General features: G+C 48.2%; 1 protein-coding gene across 2 annotated transcripts in view; it reads right to left on the bottom strand.

The window, feature by feature from the left end:
• Positions 1–12514, bottom strand: part of LOC140394257 (protein disulfide-isomerase-like) — a 49290-nt gene that overhangs the window by 13479 nt on the left and 23297 nt on the right. For both annotated transcript variants that reach the window (XM_072481302.1, XM_072481301.1), the window contains exons 6-7: positions 3890–4015; positions 1292–1486 (exon numbers count right to left, since the gene is read on the bottom strand). In XM_072481302.1, coding sequence (XP_072337403.1) covers positions 1292–1486; positions 3890–4015 — 321 coding nt within the window. The remainder of the gene's footprint in view (positions 1–1291; positions 1487–3889; positions 4016–12514) is intronic.

Here is a 12514-nt window from a genome sequence, read left to right as displayed (position 1 = left end):
GTCGGAGAATCGCCGGGGGCTGGTGTGAATCCCGACCCCGCTGGTTGCCGAATTCTCCGGCACCGGATATTCGTCGGGGGCGGGAATCGCACCACACCGGTTGGCGGCCCCCCCCCCCCCGCGATTCTCCGGCCCGGACAGGCCAGAGTCCCGCCGCTAAAATGCCTGTCCCGCCGGCATAGATTAAACCACCTACCTTACCGGCGGGACAAGGCGGCGCGGGTGGGCTCCAGAGTCCTGGGGGGGGCGCGGGGCGATCTGGCCCCGGGGGGTGCCCCCACGGTGGCCTGGCCCGCGATCGGGGCCCACCAATCCGCGGGCAGGCCTGTGCCGTGGGGCACTCTTTCCCTTCCGCCTTCGCCACGGTCTCCACCATGGCGGCGGCAGAAGAGACTCCCTCCACTGTGCATGCGCGGGAATGCCGTCAGCGGCCGCTAACGCTCCCGCGCATGCGCCGCCCGGAGATGTCATTTCTGCACCAGCTGGCGGGGCACCAAAGGTCTTTTCCGCCAGTTGGTGGGGCGGAAATTCATCCGGTGCCGGCCTAGCCCCTTAAGGTTGGGGCTGGGCCCCCCAAGATGCGGAGCATTCCGCACCTTTGGGGCGGTGCGATGCCCGACTGATTTGCGCCGTTTTGGGCGCCAGTCGGCGGACATCGTGCTGATACCGAAGAATTTTGCCCCCGCTTCATGGCCGGGAATCTCCCCTACCCGGCGGGGCGGGGGGGTCCTAGCGGGATGGAGTGGCGAGAACCACTCCGGCGTCGGGCCGCCCCAAATGTGCGGATTTGTTGAGTTGTGATTTCTCCGCACCTTTAGGGGCCAAGCCCTCACCTTGAAGGGCTAGCCCTGCGCCGGAGTGGTTGGCACGCCACCAGCCGATGGGAAAGGCATTTGGCGCCATGCCAGCCGGGGCTGAAAGGACTTCGCCGGCCGGCGGAAGTCCGCGCATGCGCATGAGCGTCAGTGGCTGCTGACGTCATCCCCATTGCGGGCCGGAGAATCGCCGGGGTGTGCCCGCCGACCGGCGCGGCGCTATTCCCGCCCCCACCGAATATCCGGTGCCGGAGAATTCGGCAACCGGCGGGGGCGGGATTCACGCCAGCCCCCGGCGATTCTCCGACCCGGCGGGGGGTCGGAGAATCCTGCCCCATGTTCCATAACTCACCCAAATGTGAACAAAAACTTCAAATTGTGATAAGAAGAGGTAAGAATGATATGGAAATGAATGTTTTGCAATACTTTGGAAAAAAACGTCCTCTTTCAGTTTCCATCAAACGTGAAATATTTACCTCATGTTTTCCATCAAGACTATTCTGACAGAAGCTTTTCACATTCTCCGTGGTTATGACATCAAATGGAAACTTGTATTTCTTAACACTGGGGATGTTAATTAAACGGATTGCTGGCACATCCTTCTTCGTAATAGAGAAATAACCCAGTACATGCTCAATGTCGCCATTCATTTCGATGAATACAAAAAGAATCTGAGAAAATGGAAATACCTAGGATTGAGATCAATCGTTAAGGGCTGTGTGGCAGCAGAAATTTTATTCTGAAACATGGCATGAGGGCAAGACGGGCATTCTGATTTTCACTGTTACTAAATTCATTGGGTGGGATTTTCCAGCCCCGTGGCATGTTTTGCAGCAATGGAGGCAGCTCACCATTGGCTGCTGGTGGGGTTTTCCGGTCTCGCCGATGTCTACGCAGTTTTGCTTGGCTCATCTGTCCCGCCACCAGCGAACCCAACGTGGGGTTTGGCCTTGGGCGATACCAGGAGATCCCACCAGTGGGAAGGTCCAGAAAATCCCGCACTATCCCTTTCTTTGTTCAGGAAAATAAAAATAAAATTGATTGCCTAAACTAAATAAACCTTCGTTAAAGTCTTTGTGACTGAGGTTCTGAGTGTCAGAAACTCTGGGCGCGATTTAATGGGAGAGAAAAAGAGTCCCATTTTGGATGCATTTAGCAGGGTGTTTCTTGGCTCCTGCGGCGGCAAGAATGACCCCGCTATCAAACACACTCTTTTTTAGACCTCAGCAAGGACTGCCCCGCCGAGCTTGCACTTACCTTCATTTTTAATGCCGGCACCATCTCTGGACACCACACTGCGGCCTCTGGATCCTTCTAATGCCCCAAGTACCTGTTAGGGGGTCCCCAAGCCCCCTCCCCCCCCACCTCATAAGGGCAGGGCACCCACATGATTTAGTGGCAGTGCTAGCCACAGGCGCCAATCCTAAAATGGCCACTATATATCGCAAAAGGCCAAAAATGAAATCTGCGCCTGCAAGAATCCCGAGCGTGATCTTCACTGCCCCCGCCGAGGGCACAATCAGGTTCACGCCCATGAAAGGCGCAAACCTGATCAGCATATTTTACAATAAATTTAAATATGATTGGCGTGCTTAACCCCACAGCTTCCACCATATGTTCCCACCCATTTGTCAGGATGACACACTGCCACGAATCACGAAAATCAAAAACAAAATGCAGTCGTGGTGGCCATATCAGGTGTATACAGTGAGGTATAGCCTCTGGGTGGCACAGGACGGGGCTGGCTGTGCCAACCTGAGTGCCAGGGTGGCACTGCCAAAGCCAGGCCCTCTGGGGGATGTCATAATATACACCAGTATATCATGGTGCAGACACACACACACACACACACACTGATGGACATGCAGTGGGACCAATCAGCATACACAACACCGCAGCCAATCACCAGTGAGAGCACACGCACTATAAAGACAGGGGACGGGAGAGTTCCCGCTCTTTCTAGTATCAGCCAGCTCGGAGCACAGAGCTCACAGCCTGCAACACAGACATTCACCATGTGCTGAGTGCATCACCTGGTTAGGTCTAGGCAAGGGTCAACAGTTAAAGCTGGTATTGCATTTACCCACAGTTCAAGTATTTCAAGATAGTTAACCTTATAATAAAGTAGAGTTGCACCACTTCCAGTGTTGGTGACCTGTTTGTGATCCAGAACACCCAGGGAAGTCCTTTGCAGGGGGGAGGGTTCACCTTATGTGTGGCTGGGGGCCTAATGCCTGTGAGGGAGGGTGGCGGTGCGGTTCGCGCATTGGGGTGGGGGGGGGGGCTGGTGCCTTTGAAAGGAGTTGGAGGCAGAGCCAGTGATGCAGAGGGAGGGGGGGACGGGGGGGGGGGGGGGGACCACCCTGACACCTGTGAGAGGGAAGTGGGGGGATGATCCAATGCTTGGGGAGGGGTTAGTGGCAAGGCCTTTAATTTAACTTTGTGATCGGGTGCCCTGATCTCAGAATTCTGGCATGTTTAGGCTCCGGCCCTCTAGCTGGCTATGTGACGATCGGCAGCACTTTGAAATTGCACTGAGTGCTGTTAAATCAGGTGAGAAAATGCGTCAGTGAAGCCGGCAAGTTTCACACTCCACCTGATCCAATTGCATCCCCTATGTCCCGATGCACGATGCAGATCGCCTCCCCCTCCATACCCTGTCGCATTCAGATTTTTCTCATATGAGTCCTATATTTTTGCAGTCCCAATCTATCTAGATGCCCACTGCATGTGTTGATCACTATGCGAATAACATTCTCAAATTACCACCACAAAACTTTATTACCTTGGCATTGCTCGAGTCATAATTCATGTTTCACAACTCAGGAAACCAGTCAAATGTTCCAACAGAACCAACTTTTCAAAATTATATTAAAAACAGAAACTAGTTAGAGACAAAAACATATTTTTGGAACTGATTGACTTTCATTCTCAAAACCAGCAAAGACTATAGGAAACTGCATGTTTTTGAATGAAGATGGGAGTGAGGAAGAAACAAAGCCCTTTTCTTACCTCTGTAATCATTTTAAAATGGTTTATTGGGTAATAGTTGTGTGCGTTACCAGGTTATATACCTTGCCTCTGAAGGAAGCTGCAGCATCTTGAAACTTCTTCAGTATTTGATTGTGCTCCTCAATTGTTTTGTTGATGAACAACAGGATGTGGTTGTCAATTTTAGCATCAAATATTTTAGCATTATTCTGTAAAATTAAACATCATGGGTAGCTTGGCAAAACTTTCTAAATGTACAAAAGCATTCACAGGTTCCTTGTAGTGAAAAGGCAATTAAAAAGCAAGTGTTAAGAAAAGTCCATCAATGCTCATTCTATCCATTTGATGAAGCTGATTAAAGGTCCAATCTCTCCAATTCATGGTAATACTCATAAACATCGAAAGATCAACTGATGTTGCTGGAGCATGCGAACACGGCAACAGGCCAAGGACAGAGAGGGCAGAGTCACAGCAAGGTGGAGGATTAAAATGGCTGCCCACCAGAGACTCAGGGTCAGGCCTGGTGACTGAATGAAGGTCTTCCAAAATGCAGCCATCCAAACTGTCATTGTTGTCGCAAAATACAGCAGACCTCATCATGAGCAGTGAGTTGTGTATAATTGAGAGTACACATGAATCGCTGCTGACCGTGGAACGCGTGTTTGAGGCCATGGAGCCCATGGGGATTGTAAAAGTTCCATTACTATTCTTTTTGGCATAGCACCGCCAGCTCTTTTGTCATTTAATCTCTCCTGCCTTCCGCCCCATCAGAAAACCTCTCTTTTGTTCTTTTCCCACCCTCCCCCTTTTCACTGTCATTTGTTTTTGCAAGAATGCAATTGAAAATTTCAAGTGTTTTGTTCCCTAAATTTTGTGAGGAAATCAGTTTTAACCGATAATCACTTCAAATGAAATCAACAAAATCTATCGTATTGCTAGCTTTTCCCAGCTCTGATGAGAAGTAATCGACATGAAGATTTCATTCTGTTTCTCTCTCCACAGATGCTGTCTGACAATGGGTTTGCTGTCCGTCAGACCACTGGCAAAGGTTTGACTTCCTGCCTCAATGTACCTATTGGTGTGTCTGATGCACAATCAATACGCTTGAGTCCACGTGGAGTCATATCGATTCAGCTTTAATCAGATAGAACTGTACCCAGCAGCGAAGTTACAGAAGTGAAGGCTGCTGGGGACGGCACAGGTTCTTATACCCCGCCTCTCAGGGCGGGCTATGTACATTGCCCAATGGTAGACCCCGCAGTCTAGCCAATGGTTATTCCTCTCTCTGGTACCGCAATACCTGGTATTACCACAGTGTCTCAAAAAGTATATATAGTTACTCTCTTCAAATATACAGCACCCTCTATTGGGTAGGTAAGAGCATGTACATATTCTGCATAAAGAAGTTGTAAGTTAACTACACAGTTCCGTTTCTTACCTGCACTTGAATCTATGGCTCCTTGTCTTACATTTTCGGGGACCCAGTGTAACTTTTTTTTGTGGGTACCACTGGCTGGATTAGCATTTGCTGCTCCTTCATAATTGCCCTCGAATTGAGAACCACATCGCTGTGGGTCTGAGTCACACGGAAGGTCAAACCAGGTAAGGATGGGTTTTCACAGCATTGGTCAATTCCTGAATTTTATTCAATTCAAATTTCACCACCTGGCATGACGGGATTTGAACCTGGCATTATGCTGGATCTTGAAGTCCAGTGAAAATACCATTACATCATTACCTCTGCCAGGAACATTAGCCCCTCAATGAGATCATCTCTAAATCAGAATTATTCTCAATAATTTTCCCATTTCCTATCTTTGCTTACAGTTCAAATCCCCAATCTCATTTCGCAACTTGGCTGACTTCATTTGGGCGATATTAAAAGCTGTTCTTTCAAGTGATTTCTACCAATATGCTCACGGATTTAATTTGAAATGGGTCTCAGCTAAAACTGATTTGCTCACAAATTTTAGGGAACAAAACCCTTGAAACTTTCAATGCATGAAGGTCCGAGAGATATCATAGATATCATAGAATTTACAGTGCAGAAGGAGGCCATTCGGCCCATCGAGTCTGCACCGGCCCTTGGAAAGAGCACCCTACCCAAGTCCACATCTCCACCCTATCCCCATAACCCAGTAACCCCACCCAACACTAAGGGCAATTTATCATGGCCAATCCACCTAACCAGCACATCTTTTGGACTGTGGGAGGAAACCAGAGCACCCGGAGGAAACCCACGCACTCACGGGAGAACGAACAGACTCCGCACAAACAGTGACCCAAGCTGGGAATCGAACCTGGGACCCTGGAGCTGTGACGCAATTGTGTTAATCACTATGCTACCGAGCTGCCCAAATTGAACCTGATTTTTGACAGGAAAGGAATTGAAGACTGCATAATTTAGTGTTTGTTTCAGCAGAGTTGGATCGGTGCTCCTCTGAGAGCGAAGGCTATATAGTCTTTAATCAACTGTTGACTCAGTTCACACTCTGGTTGAACAAGTTATTAAAAACAAGGTCAAAACACTTCCCTTCCAAGAAAATTACAATTTCATCATCATAGTGTCATTTTAGGCAATAAACATAGGCCTTTCATTTTCATTTTAATTTAAAATTAAAATTATTTGGAGTTTGAGCGAGAGTCTGGGCTGTATTGCCTTGAGGTTTCTCTCATTCTGCTACAGTAACCTCAGCGGGAACTCTGTCAGGATAATCAATGCTCACACCAAACCCCTGCTAAAGCTGAGAGAGGCAAAGCCCTGAGAAAATGTGCCTCACACATGACAGCGAGCCCCTTAAATATGATGTAAATAGTTGTGAGTTTCCATTTTGTTACTTTAAAGCCCCTTATTTTCTTTCCTGAGCATCAGGAATCCACAAAATAAAAACTAATTTTTACTGATTTTCATTGAATGTAGATGGGTTTTTGGGATCCAACTTCTCCCCAAATCTAGGTAAAACTTGGGTTACCAGACTACGGACAAAAACTCAACATTACCTTTCCTAATACTCCATCCAGGATCAGGATAACTCTACTATGATCCAGGGCGTACAACTGTACACAATGGACCTGAACTTCCTCAGAGTGGCAATCCACGTCAGAATGCCACTCCGTGCCCAGGTTCCAACCAGACATTTTCCCCATCCTGTCACGCACGGGCATAAAAGTGGATAAATCCCCAGGCCCAGATGAGATGTATCTTAGGCTGCTGTGTGAGAGGCAAGAGAGGTAATTGCGGGGGCTCTGACAAATCTTTTCTGGCCATAGGTGAGGAGCCAGAGGACTGGAGGATAGCTAATGTACCATCATTGAAGAAGGGAAGTAGGGGGAAACAGCAGATAACTACAGGACAGCGGTAGGGAAATCATTGTAAAACATTCTGAGGGACAGAATTAATCTCCATTTGAAGAGGCAAGGACTAATCAACAATAGTCAGCATGGCTTTGTCAAGGGGAGATCATGTCTAACAAATTTGATTGAATTTTCGAGGAGTTAACCAGGTGTGTAGATGACGACCATGCAGTTGATGTCGTCTACATAGACTTCCGAAAGACTTTGGACAATGTCCTGCATGGGAGCCTGATTCGGAAGAAACAACCCATGGGATCCAGGTAAATTCGGCAAATTAGATCCCAGTTTGGCTTAGTGGTAGGAGTAAGATGGTATTGGTCGAAGATTGTTTTTGAGACTGGAAGCTTGTATGCAGTGATGTACGGCAGGGAATGGTGCCGGGCCCCTTGCTGTTTGCACTGTGCATGAATGATCTGGATGTGAATGTAAGAGGTAGGACCAGCAAGTTTGCAAATGACACAAAAATTGGTGGTGTGGTAAATAGCAAGGAGGAAAGCCTTCAATTTCAGGATGATATAGACGGGCTGGGTGGATGGGCAGAAAAGTGGCAAATGGAATTTAAACCTGAAAAGTGTGAGGTGATGCATTTTGGGAGGACTAACCAGGCAAGGGAACACACAATGAACGATAGGATTCTAGGAAGTACAGAGGACCAGAGTGATCTTGGTGTGCTCCCCCACAGATCCCTGAAAGCAGCAGGACAGGTAGATAAGATGGTTAAAAAGGCATATGGGATACTTGCCTTTTTTCACCAAGGCATAGAATATAAGAGCAGGGAGGTTATGAAGGAGCTGTATGAAACGCTTGTTGCAGATAGGGTATTGTGTGCAGTTCTGGAAGGATGCGATTGCACTAGGGAGGGTGCAGAGGAGATTCACCAGGATGTTGTCTGCGCTGATGCATTTCAGCTATGATGGGAGGCTGGTTAGGCCGGGGTTGTTCTCGTTAGAGCAGAAAAGGCTGAGAGGGGGGCCTGATTGAGGTGTACAAAATTATGAAGGACGTAGATAGGGTTGATAGGAAAAAACTTTTTCTCTTAGTTGAGAGGTCAATAACCAGAGGGTATTGATTTGAGGCAAAGGGCAGGAGATTTAGAGGTGATTTAAGGTAGATGGGAATCTGGAACTCATTGCCTGAGAGGATGGTAGAGGCGGGATTCCTCACAACATTGAAGAAGCATTTAGGTGAACACTTGAAACACTTGAAAAGAGATATAGTTCGAGAACATTAGATGGGTCGTTTTTTGTACAATGTGTGCAGGAGGGTTTCCTGACACAATATGTTGACAGGCCAACAAGAGGCGAGGCCACATTGGATTTGGTTTTGGGTAATGAACCAGGCCAGGTGTTAGATTTGGAGGTAGGTGAGCACTTTGGAGACAGTGACCACAATTCGGTGACGTTTACGTTAGTGATGGAAAGGGATAAGTTTACCCCACAGGGCAAGAGTTATAGCTGGGGGAAGGGCAATTATGATGCCATTAGACATGACTTGCGGGGGTATGTTGGAGAAGTAGGCTGCAAGTGTTGGGCACACTGGATATGTGGAGCTTGTTCAAGGAACAGCTACTGTGTGTTCTTGATAAGTACGTACCGGTCAGGCAGGGAGGAAGGCGTCGAGCGAGGGAACCGTGGTTTACCAAAGAAGTGGAATCTCTTGTTAAGAGGAAGAAGGAGGCCTATGTGAAGATGAGGTGTGAAGTTCCAGTTGGGGCGCTTGATAGTTACAATGTAGCGAGGAAGGATCTAAAGAGAGAGCTAAGACGAGCAAGGAGGGGACATGAGCAGTATTTGGCAGGTAGGATCAAGGAGAACCCAAAAGCTTTCTATAGGTATGTCAGGAATAAAAGAATGACTAGGGTAAGAGTAGGGCCAGTCAAGGACAGGGATGGGAAGTTGTGTGTGGAGTCTAAAGAGATAGGCGAGATACTAAATGAATATTTTTCGTCAGTATTCACTCAGGAAAAAGAGAATGTTGTGGAGGAGAATGCTGAGACCCAGGCTATTAGAATAGATGGCATTGAGGTGCGTAGGGAAGAGGTGTTGGCAATTCTGGACAGGCTGAAAATAGATAAGTCCCCGGGGCCTGATGGGATTTATCCTAGGATTCTCTGGGAAGCCAGGGAAGAGATTGCTGAGCCTTTGGCTTTGATTTTTATGTCATCATTGACTACAGGAATAGTGCCAGAGGACTGGAGGATAGCAAATGTGGTTCCTTTGTTCAAGAAGGGGAGTAGAGACAACCCCGGCAACTATAGACCGGTGAGCCTCACGTCTGTTGTGGGTAAAGTCTTGGAGGGGATTATAAGAGACAAGATTTATAATCATCTAGATAGGAATAATATGATTAGGGGTAGTTAGCATGGCTTTGTGAAGGGTAGGTCATGCCTCACAAACCTTATCGAGTTCTTTGAGAAGGTGACTGAACAGGTAGACGAGGGTAGAGCAGTTGATGTGGTGTATATGGATTTCAGTAAAGCATTTGATAAGGTTCCCCACGGTAGGCTATTGCAGAAAATACGGAGGCTGGGGATTGAGGGTGATTTAGTGATGTGGATCAGAAATTGGCTAGCTGAAAGAAGACAGAGGGTGGTGATTGATGGGAAATGTTCAGAATGGAGTTCAGTTACAAGTGGCGTACCACAAGGAAGTGTTCTGGGGCCGTTGCTGTTTGTCATTTTTATCAATGACCTAGAGGAGGGCGCAGAAGGGTGGGTGAGTAAATTTGCAGACGACACTAAAGTCGGTGGTGTTGTCGACAGTGCGGAAGCAGGTTACAGAGGGACATAGATAAGCTGCAGAGCTGGGCTGAGAGGAGGCGTAGAGAAGTGTGAGGTGATTCGCTGTGGAAGGAATAACAGGAATGCGGAATATTTGGCTAATGGTAAAGTTCTTGGAAGTGTGGATGAGCAGAGGGATCTCGGTGTCCATGTACATAGATCCCTGAAAGTTGCCACCCAGGTTGATAGGGTTGTGAAGAAGGCCTATGGAGTGTTGGCCTTTATCGGTAGAGGGATTGAGTTCCGGAGTCATGAGGTAATGTTGCAGCTGTACAAAACTCTGGTACGGCCGCATTTGGAGTATTGCGTACATAGAACATAGAACATAGAACAATACAGCGCAGTACAGGCCCTTCGGCCCACGATGTTGCACCGAAACAAAAGCCATCTAACCTACACTATGCCATTATCATCCATATGTTTATCCAATAAACTTTTAAATGCCCTCAATGTTGGCGAGTTCACTACTGTAGCAGGTAGGGCATTCCACGGCCTCACTACTCTTTGCGTAAAGAACCTACCTCTGACCTCTGTCCTATATCTATTACCCCTCAGTTTAAAGTTATGTCCCCTCGTGCCAGCCATTTCCATCCGCGGGAGAAGGCTCTCACTGTCCACCCTATCCAAGTTCAGTTCTGGTCACCTCATTATAGGAAGTACGTGGAAGCTTTGGAGCGGGTGCAGAGGAGATTGACCAGGATGTTGCCGGGTATGGAGGGAAAAACTTATGAGGAAAGGCTGATGGACTTGAGGTTGTTTTCGTTGGAGAGAAGAAGGTTAAGAGGAGACTTAATAGAGGCATACAAAATGATCAGGGGGTTAGATAGGTTGGACAGTGAGAGCCTTCTCCCGCGGATTGAAATGACTAGCACAAGGGGACATAGCCTTAAACTGAGGGGTAATAGATATAGGACAGAGGTCAGAGGTAGGTTCTTTACGCAAAGAGTGGTGAGGCCGTGGAATGCCCTACCTGCTACAGTAGTGAACTCGCCAACATTGAGGGCATTTAAAAGTTTATTGGATAAGCATATGGATGATAATGGCATAGTGTAGGTTAGATGGCTTTTGTTTTTTGACTTCCCATGTCGGTGCAACTTCGTGGGCCGAAGGGCTTGTACTGCGCTGTATCGTTCTATGTTCTATGTTCTATGTCATGGTATACAAGGCTATGGACCAAGTGCTAGAAAATGGGATTAGAATAGATAGGTACATGGGCTTTTTACGCTGGGCTGGAGGGCCTCTTTCTGTGCTGTAAAACTCTCAGGCCGGGTGAAATCCAGGCAGTGCAGCACAGCCTGGACCCTGGAATCAAAGTGAAGCTGAGTTGAAGGGAAGGAGGCCACGACACTAGCAGCCATAAACCAGATCAGTTTAATGGTCCATTAAAGTTTAATGTTTCTTGACATGCCAGGGAAAAGAAAGGTTTCTGAGGTAAGTAAACAGAATTTGAGGAGCATGTGCGTTGGTGGGGGACAATCAGAAGTTTGGGGGGGAAATTGGAGGTCACGAGGGGCAGCAGAGGTAGCAGTGGGGGAATCAGAAGTGGGGATAATTGAGCTGGGGGAGGGGTGTGGGGTAGGCCATGGATGGGAAGCTTGGGGGATTCAAGGTCGGGGGGGGGGGTGGAAGGGGTTTTTTCGATGGGAGGGTTATTGGGCCTCTCGTCGGGCCATGTCGTGCTCTGGAGTTAGTGGCGGTCGGGCATCAGGGAGTGGTGGTTGGACTCGGGTCTGACCTTTGAGGCTGGAGGGGTGTTGGGCCTTAGGACGGGTGGAGTCGGACCTGGGTAGGGTGATAGACCAGAATGTTGGGGGTGGGGTGGGGGGGGGGGGGGGAGTTCCTGTTCGAGCAAGGGGAATCCCAAGTGGACTGCGTAGTCAGAGGGTTGGGGAAAACTCTGGAGGGGTCGGGGCTTGGGGGTTCCAGTGGCAGGGGGGAGGGGGGGGGTAGTCAGGAGGGGGGGGGGGGATCATCTGGCCTGTGGAACAGTTACTCAGAAGTGGATTTAGACCTTCCAACTTTTTCTGGGTGACTACTGATGTAACCCAGATGAAACCATCCAAAGTTTGCAATTTAAATCGCATTTTCAGATGGTTCCCAGTGCACGGCACATCTGGGCAATTGCCCTGCAAACCTTACCTGTGAGCTTCCGAAAGGAATTCCCCAACGCATTTTTGAGGTTACCCCCCCCCCCACCCCATATGATGCTGGAGAGCTCAGAAATTACAGCCCACGATTCAAGGAGCCAACATTTTGTACAAATTAATGATTACCTCCGGCGATTTGTGTTTTATTTCTCGAACTATAATTCCCAGGATCTTTTTGATGTTCCTTTACAGCAGTTGCACATTGTGCCATTGCACATTGCACACTGTCTGTTGCCCTTCCCCAGATTCGGCACATTCTCCCACTTTTTGACTAAATATCCTGCCCTACCAAATTCCTTGGCAACCGTTTATTTATGAGTCTTCCGAATTTGGTACCATTGGCAAATTTGATTCATCAGTCAGGCACATTGGGTGGAATCTTCTGATACTTTTGGTTCGACAGAGATCAGGGCACCATTGTTAAAGGT

This window comes from Scyliorhinus torazame, chromosome 17, assembly GCF_047496885.1.
Source record: "Scyliorhinus torazame isolate Kashiwa2021f chromosome 17, sScyTor2.1, whole genome shotgun sequence".
Taxonomy (NCBI): domain Eukaryota; kingdom Metazoa; phylum Chordata; class Chondrichthyes; order Carcharhiniformes; family Scyliorhinidae; genus Scyliorhinus; species Scyliorhinus torazame.
The sequence above is the reverse complement of the archived record's forward strand: the minus strand, read 5'-3'. Positions and strand labels throughout refer to the sequence as shown.